At 45.7% G+C, this 20,475-nt stretch overlaps 1 protein-coding gene across 1 annotated transcript in view; it reads right to left on the bottom strand.

The window, feature by feature from the left end:
* The window catches only part of TRAK1 (trafficking kinesin protein 1), a 116,705-nt gene that overhangs the window by 37,917 nt on the left and 58,313 nt on the right, over nucleotides 1–20,475 (bottom strand). Inside the window, 1 exon segment of the mRNA XM_025461190.3 lies at nucleotides 7,076–7,152. Within this exon segment, the coding sequence (XP_025316975.1) occupies nucleotides 7,076–7,152 (77 nt within the window).

Raw genomic sequence — 20,475 nt, 5'->3', positions numbered from 1 at the left:
CTTCATATGAAACAAAAACGTAAAGTTACTCTGAAATACAAGAGCATGTTTCTTTTACTCAATGGAGGCTATTTGGGTTTATTTTTATTATTATTTTAAGATTTATTTGGTAGAAAAAGAGCATCAGTGGGAGGATCCAAGAGAGAGAGAGGGAGAGAGAATCTGAAGCAGACACCCACTGAGCATGGAGCCCAACAGGGGGCTCGATTCTAATGACCTGAGCCGAAACCAAGAGTTGGATGCTCAACCAGCTGAGCCACGCAGGTGCCCCTACTGAGATTTACTTTAAAAAAATACTTTCAAGTGGTGCCTGGCTGGCTCAGTGGGAGGAACGTGCAACTTTTGATCACAGGGTCGTGGGGTTGAGCCCTATATGTGGGTAGAGATTACTAAAAATAATAACAAACTTAAAAAAATTTTTTAAATACTTTCAAAATGGAGATAATGCATAAAATTGCCCTACTTCAGAGACAAAGACTGTGTTAAAAACAGAAGTTTCTGTTAGTTCAGCTGATGACATCACTTATACGTAGCAGAGTGGTACACAAAGGAAGATCGTTAGTGGCATATAAAAGGTACAGCTGCTGGGGCGCCTGGGTGGTTCAGTCAGTTGGGCAACCAAATCCTGATTTTGGCCGAGGTCATGATCTCAGGGTCATGAGGTTGAGCCCAGTGCTGGGCTCCATGCTCAGCAGGGAGACTGCTTGAGATTCTCTCCCTCTCCCTCTGCCACTCCCCCTCTGCTTGTGTGTATCTAAAATAAATACACAAATCTTTTTAAAAAATAAATAAATAGGGATGCCTGGGTGGCTCAGCAGTTGAGCAACTGCCTTCGGCTCAGGGCATGATCCCAGGGTCCTGGGATCAAGTCCCACATCAGACTCCCCACAGGGAGCCTGCTTCTCCCTCTGGCTATGTCTGCCTCTCTCTATGTCTCTTGTGAATAAATAAGTACAATATTTTTTAAAAATAAATATAAATAAATAAAGGTACAATTGCCTCTATGAGAGGAAAGATGTTCCTTGACAGTGCAGACAGCAGGACAGATGCCATCACCAAATGCAGACTCACCCATGCCTGAGAGACTGTTTGCCACTGTGGTTAGATTCAACTTGCTCCCTTGTGGGGATTTAGCAAGGGGAGAACTCTGGAAAACTAAATCATTTGAGAAGCTTCTACTAATTATTCTGTCCAGCTGGTGTAAAAAGCAGGCAAATGGGAACATGTAGTTTAGAGCAGGAAAAAGGCTGGGGAGGAGTCTTAGCTTCAGACCAGCTACTAACAACAGGGCCTTGGGCCAATGGCTTCCACTTAACAAGGATTAGGTACACACACTCCAGGTTAGCTTTTTCCAAACATAGGGTATAAACCATCAGTAGGTTGAGAATCATTTTTGTAAAGGCAACTGATATTTTGTTTCAAATGAAATTCAACAGCACTAAATTGAAATACCGACGTGCATTCTACATAATAAGGGCATCAGTTCACGTTTATGCTCTGGCTTGTCATATATTTATTTGAGTACTGAGTCAAACGCAACCTGAGATGCGTTTCTTACAGTGGGTATCACTCAAAGGTTTACCTGCTCCGGGCAAACCCTTCAACTCCAGACCTGTGAGATTAAGGTCTGACTGAATATCCCTGGGACCCAGTTGTCTCATCTGTTAGATGGAGAGGGGTGGTGGGGCAGACTGGCTGGGCTATCCTTGAAAAAATCTTCTAGCATTATGATTCAGAATTGTATGAGATTTTTTTTAAATGGCAGTTTTTATTTCTAACTTCTTATATATCCACCAAATGATTCCGCGCACTAGCAGCACATCTTCCCTTGCTTATCCAAGAGTTTCACTGACATATGAGCTGAGCAGTGGAGGTCTAAGTACAGCCTGAGAAGACTCTGGATTTCAGGAATCTGGCCCTCTGTCCCACGCGTGGGATAATGGTGACTTTCCTCAGTTTCCCACAATTCCGAAACCTGTCACTTCTCCCACTGCTGCCCCAGAAGCCAGCCAGGTGTCACAGCATGGGAGCCACAAATACTTCCAACTTATTCCATAATGTGTGCCTCCTCGTACGCCTGCCAAGGAACAAAGGGGAGCAGTGACTGCCCAATGAACTGAGATGCTCATCTCTGTGTACTCATCCCTCCTGGTTAGTGTCTTCCAAGGAGGGTTTTCATTCAGCTCAGTGGCCCTTTATCACTTCTGAGACTCAACATGTGTGCTTATTTGGTACGCGGAGGAAAGGACTCAAAGGAATTGTGGGAGGGAACCTCTCTCCAGGCCGACTTAAAATTAGCATCTTGTTCAAATAGTTTCGGCTGGCTAACACTCAATTAAAACTGCAATACCAGTGTCCATTTCTCTTTGGAAGTGGTCTCCACAAACCTAACTCAAGTCAATGAAATCTCTCTACCACAACAAATTCTCAGGTTGAATACCCAGCCAAGTGTTTAATGTCACAGGCTTCACTGTTCTCCACTGCCATCATGCATCCATCATGACATGCATCATATTAAGTTCCAACGAGCACAGACATTCTGTATGCCTTAGCTACATTCTGTGTGCAGACTTCACGGCAAACAAACCAAGCAAAAATTATAATTATGAAAGCCTGCTGGGTGAGGCCAGCTGGAGCACCCGAAGGATGGTGAAGACTTCCCAAAGCACATAGAGGCCAAAACCCAAGAGCAACGGGCAGGGGGAGAAAAACCAATGGGCTGTGCACTCAGTGAAGCCCCACACCTTCCCCATGACACCCCAAACCTCACACCTGGGGGCTCCTCAACCTCCCTGCCCCATGGTGGAGCAGCTCTCACCTCATCTACACCAAAAATCTCATCTTTATAGTAATATAAACAAAAACTCTCTACTGGGGTGGGGGGGAGCAAGAACTTCTAGTAAAAATATTTATGGATGAAATGAAAAAAATTAAACAAGTTACATGGTGTCTAAAAGTTATCGAAGAGGGGGCATTTGGCTGGCTCAGTCAGTAGAGCATGTGACTCTTGATCTCAGGGTTGTGGGTTCGAATGGCTTGTGGGTGTGGAGATTACTTAAAAGTCATCTAAAAATAGTTCAGCTACAAGTTACAATAACTAAAAACTTATTGTAGTGGCTCTGGTTTTTCTTTACTAAGAGGACAGGTTGGTTTTCTCCTGGAGGATTACAGGAACGAAAACATTCCCAATTGCTACAACCAGCCAACATATGAAAAGTGTTTACTACTAAAAACAGGAAAACAGCTAGGAAATGACCCCAGGGTTGAACTATAGTGGGAATGAGAGATCACAAATAATTTAGGCCCTTGAAAATGAACTATTAAAAGAGCTGGTTCCCTCATTCGTCAGGAAAATGTGGCCAGGTGGATGGAGCTCGTTCCAGTTGCTCGCTCCCTCTTCCTGTCTGTGTTCTCTTTTGCCAGTGGCACTTGTGCTGTCTGACACAGCCCTCGGAGATGCAGAGCAGCAAGCCTCCCACTTCATGGCTGACTCATCTCATTCACCAATCTCAGGATAAAAAGCATGACTAAGGGGCCCTCGGAACAACCCTCTCCAAACTGGGGCGTGGGCTGGGTGAGGCAAGCTCTGCCCAAAGGTAAATCCAAAGGCAGGAAGCCAAGGCAAGCTGCAGCATCGGCTTCCCCTGAAAGGCAGAAGCAAAAAGTTCCCCGCTGGCCCCAGGCTTTGGCATCCTGTGTACATCTCCCCAGCGCCCAGCCTGTGTGTGGCAGGCCTAGGAACCAAAGCCAAGCCAAGCAAAACACAGCACGTACGAAGTCACGTGACCGAAGCAGTTAAACTTTAACCGGGAATCCGCCTAGTTCCTAAGAAAGGCAGTGACTCAGAGGTGGTCCTTATCACGACAAGAAGAATGGCATTATAGATAAAACACAGATACACACAGACTACAGCCAAGGTGAGCTGCTAAAAATAAAGAGAACAAAGAAGGCACAACAAAACCACCTGAAGAAAGTGTCCCACAAATATTCTTTCCAACAGCTCAGTTTTTAAAAAAAGATGATTGCATGCTTTCTGCAGCATGACACTTGCTTGGGAGATTGCGGGGGGGGGGGGAGGGACTACGGACACCTAGTATCTGCACGAAGGGCTATAATCCCAAGATCCTTCGGGAGCAACCCTCGGACTTCCAAGCAGAGACAGGTCTTGGCCTGTGGAGGGATCACCAGGCCCTGCCAGTTCCACCCCAGCAGAAGCCAAGAACTGGGGGCAGTGGAGGCAGCATCTCATAAAAAAAAAATATTATCTGGTTTGTGCTTTTAAAGTAAAAATGTCCCTCCAACAACCAACAGGCCATACTCTCCAAAACTAAATAAAAAGAGCAGCCCAGGTGGCTCACCGGTTTAGTGCCACCTTCAGCCCAGGACATGATCCTGGAATCCCAGGATTGAGACCCATGTCAGGCTCCCTGCATGGAGCCTGCTTCTCCCTCTGCCTGTGTCTCTGCCTCTCTCTCTCTCTCTCTCTCATGAATAAATAGATTTTAAAAAGGGTTTTTTTTTCTTTAAAAAAAAAAAAAACAAAAACCCTAAATAGGGGAGTGAATGCATTGCCAAATGCAAGTGTCATACGCATCACAGTTACCAGCCTGGGTGGAAAGCAGCTGTGCAGCCATGAAGGCATCTTCTGTCCTCTGGTTCAGGTCCCTTTGAGAATGGGACAAGCAGTTGCACTTCTGGCTAAGAGCTACCACAGAACTGATGAGATGATGCAGGGACAACAAATGGCTTTCAGTAAAAATCTACCCTCAATAACAGGCATGACAACAGCTGCAGACATTTATGAAAGGCCTGTCGTTTCCAAGGTAAGAAGAGAAAAGAGGGATCCCTGGGTGGCGCAGCGGTTTGGCGCCTGCCTTTGGCCCAGGGCGCGATCCTGGAGTCCCGGGATCGAATCCCACGTCGGGCTCCCAGTGTATGGAGCCTGCTTCTCCCTCTGCCTATGTCTCTGCTTCTCTCTCTCTGTGTGTGGCTATCATAAATAAAAATTAAAAAAAAAATAAAAAAATAATTAAAAAAAAAAAAAAGAAGAGAAAAGAAACCACCCAGATGGTCCCCGCCTTGGAAAAGCTTCTAGGTAATCCAGCTGTGTGAACAAGACAAAGGGACCTGCAGGATGACTCCTGTGCTGGAGGCTCAGGGGGGTACAGACCATTGGGGGCCGTGGTGATGGTCAGCTTCGAAGGTCCCCATGAGCCCAACAGCATAGAGCTCAAGGCCAGGGAAAGACGGGGCAGGTCCCTGGCGACAAGCTAGAGGAGATTTCAGAACATGATCAGTGTGTGCCTTTGGACACCACAGTGAGGACTTCTAAGTGTCTTTAAGTGTGTGTATGGGGGCGTGGGGCAAAGTGGTCACCACAGGCTTGGGTTGGGGGGCAGCTGTAGAGAGAAACAGAAACCTGACAGCTGAGGCTCTGGGGACCAGAGGAGTGGAATCACCTTGGAATGAAAAGAATGGTCCTGATGTAGCCCTCTCAGAAGACCTAACAGACTAACAGTGTGGGGTGAGTTATGGATGCTGGAAATACTAGGGAAATACTAGAGGATGTGGACAGCCTGGCACTGTTGGGGGAAAGGACACAGTGGGAAGGGGTCTGTGAAGAACCATTTTCAAAAGTCAGTGGTGTCAGGGGCACCTGGGTGGCTCAGCAGTTGAGTGTCTGCCTTTGGCTCAGGCCAATTCTGGGGTCCTGGGATCAAGTCTCGCATCAGACCCCCTACTGGGAGCCTGCTTCTCTCTCTGCCTATGTCTCTACCTCTCTCTGTGTCTCTCATGAATAAATAAGTAAAATTTTGAAGGAAAAAAAAAAAAAAAGTCAGTGGTGCCAACCAAGCTAGCCTCCCAAGTACCTAATGCCAGCCCATATGGCAGCAACGAGAGTACCACCAGAAGGCCTGTGTCCTAAAATGCCTCACATTGGCCCTGTCACACAGCCCAAAACCTAACATCACTTATTTGGGGTTGAGTTGTTGGTACTGCCATGACATGCAGGTGGCCAGGCAGTCTCAGCTCTTGCCCACATTCTACCTGGCTATGGAGGGCTGGCTATAGGGGAAGGAGAGGAGCAGACTGCTGGGGGCAGGTGAGCCCTGGGGAACTCAGGGGAGAATCCAGAGAGTCTAGCCCTCAGAATATAAGAATACTGGATGTACAGATGCGAAAAACAGAGGGAAAGAGAGACATAAAAAATGGGATACATAGATGTCTCCCGAAACTCCAGGTCCCACCACTCCTGTTCCGTCCTATGTTTCAACCTTGTCCTGCCACTGGCTGAAAATGACAACAATGATTTCTGTGTCTTGCACATTATTCTACTCTTGTTCTGGAGATGAGCTAGTGACTGGTGACATGATCCAAAGTCAATCTTGGTTCCAGAGCAGAAACAAGGGTCTAGGTAAGTACCGGTGCCATCAAGGACTGACAACGTTTAGAGATGGGCACTTACTCAATATATACCTAGAAGAACCTGCTGTGTTCTGGCGAGTTCTAGGCATGAGGGTGCACACATGGTGCTCATCTGTCTGTAGAGGTGTGCACAGGACCAGGATTCCCAACTGTCAACAGAATGCTAAGAAGAAACCGAGAAAACCAAAGTCTTTGAAATACTAGCAGCTCATCCAATCCTAAGCAAGTTTTCTCATTTCTTTTCCCCATGGTGATTTTGATTATTTCTATGCTGCATAATCTCTCCTTAACCTCATGTAAGTTAAAAAAAATTACAAAGATAGACTAATGATGTATTTTTCTGACACTTGCAGATATCCTTAAAATACAGTGTTAAATGTAAGGAAAAATCTCACACTGGGTTTTCTAGCAAATATTCCTATTTTGTGTCATTAAAACATTCCTTTTAAAATCTAACATACCTTGGACAAAGTTACAGCTACAAAGACCTGTAGAGCTACCAGTTCAAAAAGTAAAGCCATGGTACCATACCCTGGGAGGGCCCCGTTTTGGGGATTTTTCACGGAGAAGACAATAATGTATGCTTTAATCAACAGAAGTTATAACCAGTCAATCATAAATGGCTCTCTGCCTCCCCGGAAACACTTACCTCCTCAAGAAGCCGAGTGACAGCATCTATGTCATTATATGTCTTAGTCATCTGGCCAACTCTTTCAGCACATAAAACTGCAAGAAAAAAAAAGTGGTGATGAACTCCTGATGTCACAAACCAGCCAAGCAAATGACCCCCCCTAAAAAAGCGGCCCTCATGTCGTGCCTGCATGTTGAGCACAAAGGGTCGCTGGTTCTGCCAGGTTCAACCCACATGAGCTGAGCAGCACTGGATTTTGTTTCCGAGTTTCAGGGAAGAGCCTCAGGGGGGCTCCAGGGATGGGGTAACTCTGGATCCTGCAAGGTTCTGACTGTGTGTGTATGCGCATGCACTTGTGTGCACACTTAGAGGTGGCGCTGAGGACAAGGCACTGGAGAAGGGGTTCTGGCCTCATATAAATTCAGCAAACTGAAATGGGTCGGCCGCAGGGCCCCCACTGTGTGAATTATCAGAATCACAGGGTCTCTTGCTAACCATAGAGACCCAACCACATGGACAGAGTGGGGTCCTTCAGAAAGCGGCTATTGGTATAGTTAGCAAATAGCAATCCCAGCTGATCATTTCATCATGGTGCAGCCCCTCCCCTCCCCCTGCAAATGGCCTAAATTCTAAGGCTATGCAACCAGTTTCTCTACCATGAAAACTAGGGTCGTAGATTCTTTTTAATCAACACCAAAAAGGCCGATACCATTCCTGCCATACACAAACACACGTGTTTGTGACGGAGTGATATTTCACCACATATATAATTTCTTGTGGTCGTAAGAGGCTACATGCAGGCCACTTTAGGACATGTGGGCCTTTGTTCTCCTGTTGAAGAAAAAGGTTGTGCGATGAAGGAACACTTTAGTCCTAGGCTAAAAAAATAGCAGGGTGGTTTTATTTTAAATCAATGACAAGGAATTGATTTGCAATTCCACAAACACCAAGAAAGTAGCATAGGTTTTATTCTGTAGAGGAAGGAATGAATGTAAATGGGTTTAGGACTCAAGCAGTAAACATTTTTAGACTTGCCACTTTTGCAATAAGTAACATCTAAGTAACTCTTTATAATTAAGACTCTACAAAATAATTCCTTAAGAGGTGAAGACATGCTTCAGCTTTGACAATGACCCACATTCAGTAACAGCCCAAGCAAGGCAGTTGAGAATTAAGTGTATTACTAAGCTAACCTCCATAGCCTTGCTAATGGCAAGCTGTAACTGGAATCCGATAGGTCTCTAAATATTTTATTAAATGCAAGTACAGATCATCCTAGTGAAGGAGCTCAGAGAAATCCGATCCATTGGAATGATTTTCTAGCTTAAGGAGACCTGAAATCTGGTTCCAAATCTGAAACCCCCTTCCAGCTTTCTCCTGAACTCAACAGTTCTCTGGGAGCTGGGAGGAAATGCACTGCCTCAAGCACTTTTGCACTTTCATTCCTTCAACCTCCAGTGGGGCTGACTTCAGGAAAAGCAAGAGTTGGTTTAAACCAGAATTTAATTGGATGGAGGTGGAGTCCAGCTCAAATTGCTGTAAATTGTTCAACAGCTCGGGGTCATGAGAAATCCTTAAGGGAGGATTCCTGCACCCCTGCAGGAGTTAGTTTTCATGCTGGACAACTGTGCTCCAGCAGTATTGTAGGAAAAGATGCAGAAGGGCCCCCAGCCCGCCTGCTGGCCCCGCAGGCAACCATCAGCAGGCCTGGCTCATTAACCAGAAACAGACCCCAGCAGTAACAAAAGGCCTCTGTGCTGAAACCGGTGTTGTGACTAGGGGGCCTGCTTAGTGCCCACCTCTTACCCCCTAACTTAGAGAACAGAGTCCTCTGCTGTTGTAGAGAAAAAGAAAACCCAGCTCGACTTTAATTAATCCGGCTCCACATCACTGTAACATAATAAAGAGAGCAGGATTCAGAGCTGCTTTTTCCTCCAGGATTGTAGTCATCAGAAATCATACTCACATTTTTTAAGCTAATTTTTAAAATTAATCATGTGTCGATAATCACATGCAGATATAAGAAGTAATACAGAGATCCCTTACACCCTTCACCCAGTTCCCGTGGTGGTAACATTTTGTAAAATTATATCACAACCAGGGCACTAACATTGATACAGTCCATGAATCTGATTCAGATCTTCTCTTATTAACTCCTGCTCATCTGAGTGTGCATGTGTGCACCTGCTGTGACTAGTAAGTAAGCTCTAACAATCATATTACCTATGCATGTAGGTTTGTGTATCCACCGCCACAAAGATCCCTCATGCTTCCTTTTAAGAAGCTTTAACATGCTTTAACCATTGATCCAATAAGATGTACCCTTGGACCAGTGGTTTGCTTTCTAGCATTAACCAGTCAGACACATATTATTGCCGTGTGTGCAGTGACAGGAGGGCAGGTGTAACCTTTCATGTTCAGTTAGGGCTGCAGATTGTGAGGTAGAGACCTTCCAAAAATCCCCAGGCCTTTGAGAGATCCCAGCTTCAGAAGTCAGAGTCACAGATGAAAAACCATGGTTGACCATGAGTATGTGCATTGTTATTCCAGTTATATTTAAAAAAAAAAATACATTTAATCCCAATGGGGACAAGAGGGACTGATTTATAGTAAATACACAGTGGAAAAAAATCAGGATAGCCATAAAAATATTGACATTTCGATGGCATTATAAATTTTAACTTTTTTTGTAGTGACCATGCATAGTGATGGGGAAAAATTACTTAAAATATTTTTCAGAAAATATACAGTTGACTATAATATAAGGTCCTGGAATCCTCCCTGATGCAACTTTTTAGAGAAATCAGTAACAGAAGCAGCAGACCTTTACTGAGCACATTTCCTGTGGCCATGTTCAATAGCCCTCTCTTCGGATTATTGATAAATACGACAGGATAGGAACTTAAACTAACCCCATTTTATAAACGGGAACCTGAGGCCCAGAGAAGTTAAGTAACTCCTCTGGTGTCATACGGCTAGCAAATGGCAAATGTCAACATAAGAAGAGGATCCCAGCAGGGCTGCAGTTAACATTTATAGAGTACCTGCTATGTCTGGGGATTTTATGTGTTTTTTCCTGAATCCTCACAGCAACCCTACAGGGTAGGTGCTGTCATGATGACCATTCCACAGATGAGAAAACAGATGTTAAAGGACCCAACCAAGATCACAGCCAATGAGTCTGCATGGCAAGGACTGCACTTAGGTCAGTCTGGCTTGCATCTTAAGCTAGGGAGCCACAGAGGATACAAGGGTGAGGCTGAGGCCAGCACACATCGACGACATTCAAGAAGCATAAACAGAACAAGAAACATCTGTGGTGTAAGGGAGAGATCCCTGGCACTGGGGCTCTGAGGCTTAGGTTTCCATAGGGGACTCTACCAAGGTCATGAGGCCCCAGACAAGACCTGCCATGTGTGTCTTGGGTTTCTCTTCCAAGAAATGAGAGGGCAGGGTTGAGAACAATGAGGTGGGAAAGCAACCAACAATGCCCTTAAACAGTAAGATAAGTACAGGCTGCACCTCCCAAGCACTGACTTTCTAGATACTCAATCTACAATAAACCATGGTCTTGTTTCTCTCTCCATGGGAACAACATTCCAAATGGAGGTTCCAATTCAGACCAAGGGGGTGCTAACAAATCAACCCACTTCCACTCAGAGGATGTTCAAAAAAACAAAACAAAAAAAAAAGCCACAGTAGCAGATCTCTGGGTGGCTCAGTGGTTTAGCACTGCCTTCAGCCCAGGGCGTGATCCTGGAGATCAGGGATTGAGTCCCACATCGGGCTCCCTGCATGGAGCCTGCTTCTCCCTCTGCCTGTGTCTCTGCCTCTCTCCGTGTGTGTGTGTCTCTCATGAATAAATAAATAAAATCTTTAAAAGAAAAAAAAAAAGCCACAGTAAAAGAACAGCTGTAAACCTCTATAGTAACATGAGAAAACTAGGGTCTAAGACTCTAGAAAGAGAAGTATAACCTACACAGGCAAAGCAGATATACCGTACACACAGCACAGTTCTTGCAGTATCACACTAAAGTGCATCCCATGTGCAGCAGGCTCTGTGCTGACCAGGAGAGAAGACCTATGCCTTCTGAGGGCACCCAGAAAACACACAGCCCATGTGCCCCATCAGGGCAACCTTGGGCAGGGGCCCAGCATGTGTGAGGCCTGGCAAGTCCCTTTAAGGAGTCTGGACTTTCACGATGGGACAGCAAAAGCCACTGGAGGGTTCTCAAAGAGGGAGTGTTCTGGCTACAGTAAAGAGAAATGGGGTAGGGATGGGGGGGCAGGGTTGTGGTCAAGGCTGTTGATTAATTCAAAGAAGTGGCTGTGAAAATGGAGAGGAGTGGTCTCTTGAGAGAGTTGAGACAGGACGGTAAATCAGATAAGATCTGGGCTTCTCACTGGGACAGAGGGTACATGAGCACTCTGTTTCCTAGGTCTACTGCACCACCCCACCCCATCCACTCCCATCCCTGCCCCCAGCAAGACAGGCACATGCATTGGAAGGCCAGAAGCACAATGGGGTTGACCTAGTGCAAACACCGGCAAAGGGGACAGGGGTTGAGATCCCCATGGAATAATGTGCCATGTCGTGTACAATGCCCTGCAGCAGGAGGCCCCCTACAGGAGGAACACCCTCCCAGAAGCTGGAGGTACTAAGTCATGGTTCCAAAGGATCCAACTTGCAATGAGAAAAGAATCAAACACTTGAGTGGGCAGGTGGAATCATGAAGGCAGATTCAGATGAGTGGCCCTGGGCTGGCTGGGCAGGGGGAGGGAGGCCCGTACTGGGCTGTCAGCTAACTGGAGGAGGGAGGAGGGTGCCGCTCTGGGGTGAGAGGTGCAGGCAGGCCACTTTGGCTGAAAATCAGGAACGCAAGCTTTATGCAAAGTAAACCACCCCCAAAACAATTTTGAGAATAAATGCTGGCAGCCATTTTACAGTTCCTGTTCATAGACAGAAGATGCCAGCCAAGAAATCCCCAATATCTACAGAGAGCAGGCCCTGAATAGAAACCAGTCCCTGCCTAATGCAGAGATGATGATGCCAGGGAAGGGAGCTCAGGGGTGATGACCTGAGGCCCAAGGAAACACACACAGGGAAGAAAACAATGGGGTGGGGGGGCCTCCAGGGTCAGGCCAGACTGGGCATCCAAAGGAGCCCCAGGGCATGCGTGGGAGAAGTGGGCAGGGGCAGTGCAGGTGGTGGAGCAGCCAAAGCAGGAGGTCAGAGGTGGAACGCAGGAAGCCTGGCCAAGGAAATGGATGGCAAGAAGGTTCCAGCACACAACCCGCTCTCCCTAGGAACTTGTGCCTTCTCATCACATTAACAGGCTTGACAAGGCCCCCTTGACATTTTGGCTTTATCAGACTTCTCTGAGAAAATACGGTTGACAGCCCTCACTACTCATTTATATACTGGGTTGTGGTGGAAAGATTCTCCTAAAGTTGTATAAACAATTAGCTCTCACCACTTCTTAACCTAATTTTGATGATATTTCTCCTATGTCAGTTTTACATATTTTTGGAGCAAATAAATATTTTGCACACATACAAGTATGTATGTATACAACCATAAATGCACATTTACATAAAACTAAATTATAAAAATATATACGTGTGTGTGTGTGTCTATGCCAAGACCTCAGGAGACACAGCTCCCTTATAATAACACGAAGACCAAGTCACCAATATCCATGAATGGAGAGAAGATATTCATAACTGTCCATTATATTTGCATTTTGCATTGTTTGGCTATGTGTTCCAGCCTATTTGTAGGTCATTTCTTTAATTAATTAGAACACTGTTTTTCAACTTTTTTTAGAACCTGATTTCAGTCCCTCTCCTTGATAATTTCTCCTCTTACCTTAAAATTTTTTGAAAAGTAAATTTTATTTTCTATAATATTTATAAAAACCATAAACCTATCGAATAACTTCCAAAATGCCCAGTTGAGACAGGAGCTGGCAGTTAGGTGTCAGAGAAGAGAATGGTCCACAAATCAGTGGGTTATCCCTCTCTTCTGTGAGCAGGAATAGCAGTTGTCAGTTGAAAAAGCATCCTCAGGGATGCCTGGGTGGCTCAGTGTTGTGCCTTCAGCTCAGGGCATGATCCTGGGGTCCAGGATCTGGTCCCACATTGGGCTCCCTGCATGGAGCCTGCTTCTCCCTCTGCCTGTGTCTCTGCCTCTCTCTGTGTGTCTCTCATGAATAAATAAATAAATAAAATCTAAAAGAAAAAGAAAGAAAAAGCATCCCTACATTTGGCCCCCAATCCTCCAGGAAGTAAACCTAATAAGTACTGCCCTGCTCCTGGCAAGGGCTGGAAGGCTCAGAACCTGAAAGCCAAGGCTAAAAAGATCCCCATGAAATCCTAAATGAGTCACAACTGGTGCTAAATTTCCAGGCATTGCAAAACAAATGTCCTTTATTTAAAGCTTTGTCTACACATTTTTGAATTTAGTCAATGTTCTGCTTTAAAAATCCTCACCAGCTCTGCCACTACCAACAAACAGCAACCTCAATTCATATATATATATATATATATATATATATATATATATATATATATATATATATATATGACATATCAGAACCATCCTTACCTGGCTCCTAGCCTGCCACCCATGGCCATTCTCCATCATAGCTCATGCTCACCCTACGATGCCATTCTTGGTATCTGGCTTGGAGCCACATGTGCCTATTTCCTTCTGCAGGGACCATCTCTCTCCTGCTCCTCCCTGTGGCCCAGCAGGACAATAGTCCACCATTGTAAAAACTGTGCCTTTCGGGACACCTGGGTGGCTCAGCGGTTGAGTGTCTGCCTTCAGCTCAGGGTGTGATCCCGGGGTCACAGGATTGAGCCCCACATCCACTCCTTGCAGAGAGCTTGCTTCTCCCTGTGCCTGTGTCTCTGTTTCTCTGTGACTCTCATGAATAAATAAATAAAATCTTAAAAACAAAAAACAAAAACTGTGCCTTTCCCAGTCAGCCTTCCCTTGGAGGGCAGCTAGCTCGCAGACACCCAGACCTGGCTGATTTGGCAAAGCATTTTGATGAAAGCAACATCTTTATTATTTATTTATTTATTTGAGAGAGAGAGAGAGAGAGAGAGAGAGAGAGAACATGCAGAGCAAGTGAGAGAGAACATGAGTGCAGGGAGGAGCAGAGGAGAAGCAGGCTCCTCGCTGAGCAGGGAACCCAATGCAGGCCTTGATCCCAGAACCCTGACATCATGACCTGAACCAAAGGCAGACACTTAACCCAACTGAGCCACCCAGGTGCCCTGAGGGCAGGGGGACATCTGTAAATGGCTATTCTTCCCCAGCCATACAGCAGCAACCAACCCCTGCGTACCCAGGCCTGACACCATGCCAGTAGGTTAGACACGTGTCCCCATACTTTATGGCAGGGGACCTCAGGCTCTGAGAAGTTAGATGAATGGCCTAAGGTCACAGACTTTAGAAGTCCCCTATGCCCCTATGGAAGAGGAAGAAAAAAAACCCATGTCCACACAAAGCTGCAAAGTATGCAAATGCCTACGGCAGCATTACTCCTGACAGTCAGAATGTGGAAACAACCCAAAGGAACCTCTCCTGATGAATGGATAAACAAAATGTGGTAGTCTGTGCCTGTCGAGTTCTACAGCCGTAGAAAGGAATGCAGGTTTGGTACACGCAGCAACGTGGAGAGGCCTGCTTAGAAGCAGCCCAACACAAAAGACCACAAGCTGTAGGATTCCTTCCTGTGCAGTATCCCATAGAAGCAAGTGAGAGAGAAAGCAGATTCGTGGAGTCCTTGGGTTGGGAGCGGGAATGGGACTAGCCATGAACGGGCATGAAGGAGCTCACACGGGTAGGGCGTTCAGACGTTCTAGAACTGGACTAGGGTGATAGCTAAACAACTCAAAGAATTTCCTCAAAAGCATTACACTGTTCAAAGTAGCTGAGTTTTACACTATTTTAAGTTATATCCCAATATTTTAAGTTACCCAAACAACACGTAGCTACATAAACTGGAACTAGACAGACTGTATTCCAAGCACTTCCCCGCTACACAGCAATGTAAAAGCCTTCGTTTGTTATCTTGATCCCCAACCGAGCCCTCCTCAGACCACAACTGTGTAGCCACAGCAATCCCTCACCTCAAAATCAGCACTAATAAAAGGCACATAAATGGACTAGTTCACCCCACAGAGACCACGTCTGCTTAGATGACTGTCAGTAAAATTAGCTCTCATGATACACTGGTAAAGAAACCAAGAGCCACCTCTCTCCAGTTTTTGAAAAGAGGGACTCTGGACTGTCTTCCCCAGGCATGACACATCCATTCTCTTTCCAAGGTAGAGTCTCATCCCTGGCATCGCTGTTCTCCTTCAACATCTATCTTCAAAATAATTTAGACTTGGCCCAACAGTGCAAGTGGATTAACTACTAAGACCCATAAGACACATGTTATTTGGGGGGACACCTAGGTGGCTCAGTGGTTGAGTGTCTGCCTTTGGCTCAGGGCATGATCCTAGAGTCCTGGGACTGAGTCCCGCATCAGGCTTCCTGCATGAAGCCTGCTTCTCCCTCTGCCTATGTCTCTGCCTCTCTGTGTCTCTCATGAATAAATAAAAATCTTTAAAAAAAAAAGAAGACACACATTATAACTTTTATAACACAAAATAACTATTATATATATATATATATATATATATATATATATATATATCACAAAATAACTATTTTGATGCAGCCCTTGAAGTGGGTATAGGAAGAGGGTGAAGACCCACCCAAAATGGCCATGGCCACAACCATAACGGACATAAGTCTTACAAATGTCCCATGTCCCCTCCCACCTGGGCTATGTAGGTCCCGTGAAGGCAATGCAGTCTTATTTGGAAACCAACACATAACTGATACTCAAAAAACAATAATAATAATAAAAAGGAAGATTCTGTTTTCTCCCAGACCAGTCTTTGGAAAAAAAAGGCTCATGTCTAACTAACACCCCAGAGAGGGGTGAAAACAAGGCCCCAGTGTATATTTTGTCACCCCAAGATAAGCAAATGTCCTAGAGAATCACCTCCCCTTTCCTCCCAGCTTCCTGGGGGGGGGGGGGGCAGAGAGAGAGAGAAGCCATCTAGAAATGGGCCATATCAAGTCTAGTGTGGCACAAAGAGATAATGAAGTAGGAAACTTCTAAGAAAGAAGCCGTGTTAAAAAGAAAGGCATCAACTCATAAGTAGCAGTGGTCTTAAGCCAGAAAGCAGATGGGCCGACTTCCTTACTGATTTCCAGTTAGGGCTCAACACCTGAAAACTGCCCTTTGTGCCAAAGACTGATGTAGCCACTCACATCCTGGCCATCAGCAGCTACCTCTGAGGACAGAACACAGGCTCTCCTGCAGCCATGGGCTCAGAAAACCAAAAACCCCAGAGGATTCCATACACTCTTTTCAAATGCCGCCAGCTGCCAGGAATCGGGTAAGGAATCTTGCAGTTGGGTAACAACCTCAGGAGCGTCCAGATGAGGAGAAATTACGAGATCAGGCTTCCTTGGGCACTCCTTTGAGAATGTGGTACGAATCTGCCACACAGGAAACAATAAGGAAGTGACCACAAAACTTGACTATCTTCGCCAGTGTTTTCCTGGTGGCTGGTGCCAACACCCTGCTGGGCGCAGAGGGGGCATGATCTGCAACCCCACTCCCAGCGGCATGGAGATGTACCCCCTGCCTGCTCTCGCCCCGAGGCAGAGGGTACCAGGACAAACAAGCAGAGCCCTCCTCTGAGAACGCCACACAGCCCAAAAGTGCTTGAGGTCAATTCTGTTTCTGCACTGTTCAAGGCCTCCGTGGCCAGAAGACACAGAGCTGAGACATGTTCTCTGCAGAGGACAGTGAGAGCCAAGCTGCCTCTCGCAGCTGCCTGGTGTGAGCAAGCTGCTTCTCCCGGAAGCCCGGTCGCCCTATGAGCACCCACTCTGTGCGTTAAAACGATTAAATGAGATGCCAGGAAGGGCCCTGAACTCCATCAGCTTCATGCCTGGGTGTGGTGGAAGGCAGACCCCCAGGCAGGGTGACATGGGTGGAACTCTGGACAGGACAATCTAGCTGGGCCTCAGTTGCTTGGACTGCAAACGGGAATAGCATTTATTTCAAAGGCTGTTTTGAAGGTTGAAGGGTGACATTACAAAGTGCCTATCACCCTCACAAGGTGACTGGAAGAAAATAAACGTCTCCTGTATTCACAGGTCTTAGAACAATCCAAATATTAAATCCGTCCTTCAGCTGTCAACCAAAAGCACTTCTTTTTTGTTTTTTGGTTTGTTTTTTAAATTCTTCTTGAAATTTTTTTTTAAAGATTTTATTTATTCACGACACATACAGAGAGAGAGGCAGAGACACAGGCAGAGGGAGAAGCAGGCTCCTGCAGGGAGCCTGATGCAGACTCAATCTCAGGACTTCAGGATCACGATCTGAGCCAAAGGCAGACACTCAATCACTGAGCCACCCAGAAGTCCCCAGAAGCACCTCTTTTAGATCAGTTAGCAGGGAAGAAAACCACCTAAACCAGCTCAGAATCCAGGGAACAGTTATGGCCACATCCTGCAAATAATTTCACTATTCGAGAGCACTTCTCTTCCACACACACACTTGCTTCCCTTAACTCAAGACCCAGGTGGTGTGACGGTGTCGGAGAAAAGCAAGGTCCTGCCCAGCAAGTGGCTTGCTCTGGGACACAGGACTGGCCACAGAACCAAACCTTCCAAAGCAACCTCTATCTTGTGATCTATGCCCCAGATTTCCTTCAGGCTAGAAGCCTGTCTCATGAATTTGATTTTACAAAGAAAACTGAGCATGTTGGCAATAAACTTTTTTTTTTTTAGCCTACTGTCTTGAAATTATTGACAATTCACCCCTATAAGAGAGCTAAACTTTTTTTTTTTTTTTTTTTTTAAAGAATTATGTATTAAGGGGGAAAGGGAGAGAGAGAGTCCCAAGCGGACTCCACACTAAATACTGAGCCTGGTGCAGGGCTCAATCTCAGGACTCTGAGATCATGACCTGAGCTGAAAACAAGAGTCAGTTGCTTAACTGACTGAGCCTCCTAGGCACCCCACGACAGCTAAACATTTTACTGGAGAAAGGAAGGAGGTAGTAGGGTGGGAAAAAACAAAAGAGAAGAGAATGTAATCCTAAGATGGCAAATACAGAGCAGTGCCCACTTGAATATGATCATAAAGTAGGGACATTGTGTTAGGGGATGTCAACAAAAAGAAGCCACCTCCAGTTGACCTGTGAACTGGACTCAGGCATTTGGAGGCTCCCCTTCCCTGTCCTTGGAATGTGAGTTCAGCTTGCCTTTCCTGCTCCCAGAGGCAGCTCCAGGGACTCGGCCTTGAGAAGATAATGTGGTGTGGAGAACACCTGCATGGTATGCGTGACTGAACCCAGTTAAAGCCTCTATATCAACTTCTAAGGTTTGGCAGGTGGGTGCCGAGATCCACTCTCTTGTTGCCACCCAAGATAAGCCTTGTATGAAAGTTCTCTTTGCTTATTAAACATGTCACCTACCAATCTGGAGTGGCCTGCCCTCTTCATCAATCCCTACCCATGGAGTATGGGGGCGGGTTTCAGATTACACCGGGAACCTCCACAGGGAGTTGCAAACCAACACCCATGGTTATCTATGAGATGTGGACCAGCACAGGACAATGTACACTGGAATCAGCTGGAGGGCGTGTTAAGACCCAGTCTGCTAGGCTCCACCCCAGGGTGTCTGGCTCAGCAGGTCTGAGGACAGGGCCTGAGAATGTGTATTTCTGACACAATCCTGGGCAATGCTGATGCTCCTGGGACGGGACCCCACTTTGAGAACTGTTAGCATAATGGTTAAGAGCAGAGGGCCCTTGAGCCATTCTACTCAGGATGAAATCATTACTAGCTCTGTGACTCTGGACAAGGTCACTTAAGCTTTCTCTTATAAACCTATAAAGTGGAAAATTATAATAGCACTTAACCTCATTTAGTTGTTTTAAGGATTAAATGCACAAATTCACATAAAGTACCTAGAATGGTGCCTGGCACACACAGTAAGTACACAATAAACACTGGATCTCATCATCATCATCTGGCTCACCGTTTGTTTTTTTTTTCTTAAAGTTAAAAATATGGATATAGGAAATATTTGAAATACAATTTTTTTTCTTCTCTTGACTAGGCTATAAGACACTGCTCCAGAATCTTGTGTAGCCTTTAATTTAGAATCATATGGTTCAATGACTGGTTTCTCAAATCATCTTACTAATAAGCTCTATGGGCAGTCACACTTTCATATGCACGGGAATCTCCAGAAGATCTTGTTAAAAGGTGGGTTGTGACTCCATGGGCCTGGGGCCTGAGAGTTTGCAGCACTAACCAGTTCCCAGGTGATGTGGGCACATGGGCTACATGCTGGGTTGCACAGTCATAAGGAACATTAGCTGATCCAGGTAAACCCGGGCTGGTCCTGGCTCCACAGGAGCACATGGATACCTTTCTCCTGAGCATTTCCAGGAACCCGACTAATGCATAGTCTCCATCGGCCAGCCACTCCTCCTTTTACCCCCACTAGCTCCTTTGCAAAAGGACCAGGTGAAGCACCAGGCCTCAGCATGGAGCCCCCTGGCTCTCTTCTGGCTGTTCCCTTTCCCTGCTTTCTCCAGTGCAATGTTTTTAACTTCCTGTAGGTAAAACGTTAATAATTACCAGAATAGAAACCTCAAAAGAAAAACACTTTTGGTATACAGCTGATTATAAATAATTTTTAAAATAAAAGTTGAGACATGAAAATAAATCATCACAGAGCAGAATTTTGAGAAGGTATTCAGATTGTTTTTACCCAAGACCTAAAGAACACACATGCAGTCACTGCTTAAACATCCAGTTGTACCCCCAAAATCCCTTGCTCTGGGCTGTGAGTGAAAGCCACATTAGCCCAACTAGGAAACTCACACCAAGCTTTTGGGCCTATCATTAACACCCTGAGACTTGTCCAAAAACAGCATCTCTCTGATAGAACCCAATGGTGGGTACTCAGGTGATTTCAACATCAGCCCTTATACTTTTATATTTGAAATAATCCTAGGGGCAACTGGGTGGCTCAGTGGGTTAAGCATCCAACTCTTGATCTCAGCTTAGGTCTTGATCACAGGATTGAGTTCAGGCCCCACATTGAGCTCTATGCTGGGGATGGAGCCTTCTTTTAAAAAGTTAAAAAAAAAAAAAAAAAAGAATAACCACTTTGGGGCACCTGGGTGGCTCAGGCAGTTAAGCATCCACCTCTTGATTTTGGCTTGGGTCATGATCCTGGCATCAAGTTCCACACTGGGCTCCATTCCCAGCAAGAAGTCTGCTTCAGATTCTCTCTGCCCCTTCCCACACCAACCC

Source organism: Canis lupus, chromosome 23 (genome assembly GCF_003254725.2).
Source record: "Canis lupus dingo isolate Sandy chromosome 23, ASM325472v2, whole genome shotgun sequence".
NCBI classification, from domain to species: domain Eukaryota; kingdom Metazoa; phylum Chordata; class Mammalia; order Carnivora; family Canidae; genus Canis; species Canis lupus.
This window is presented reverse-complemented; position numbering and strand designations above follow the sequence as displayed.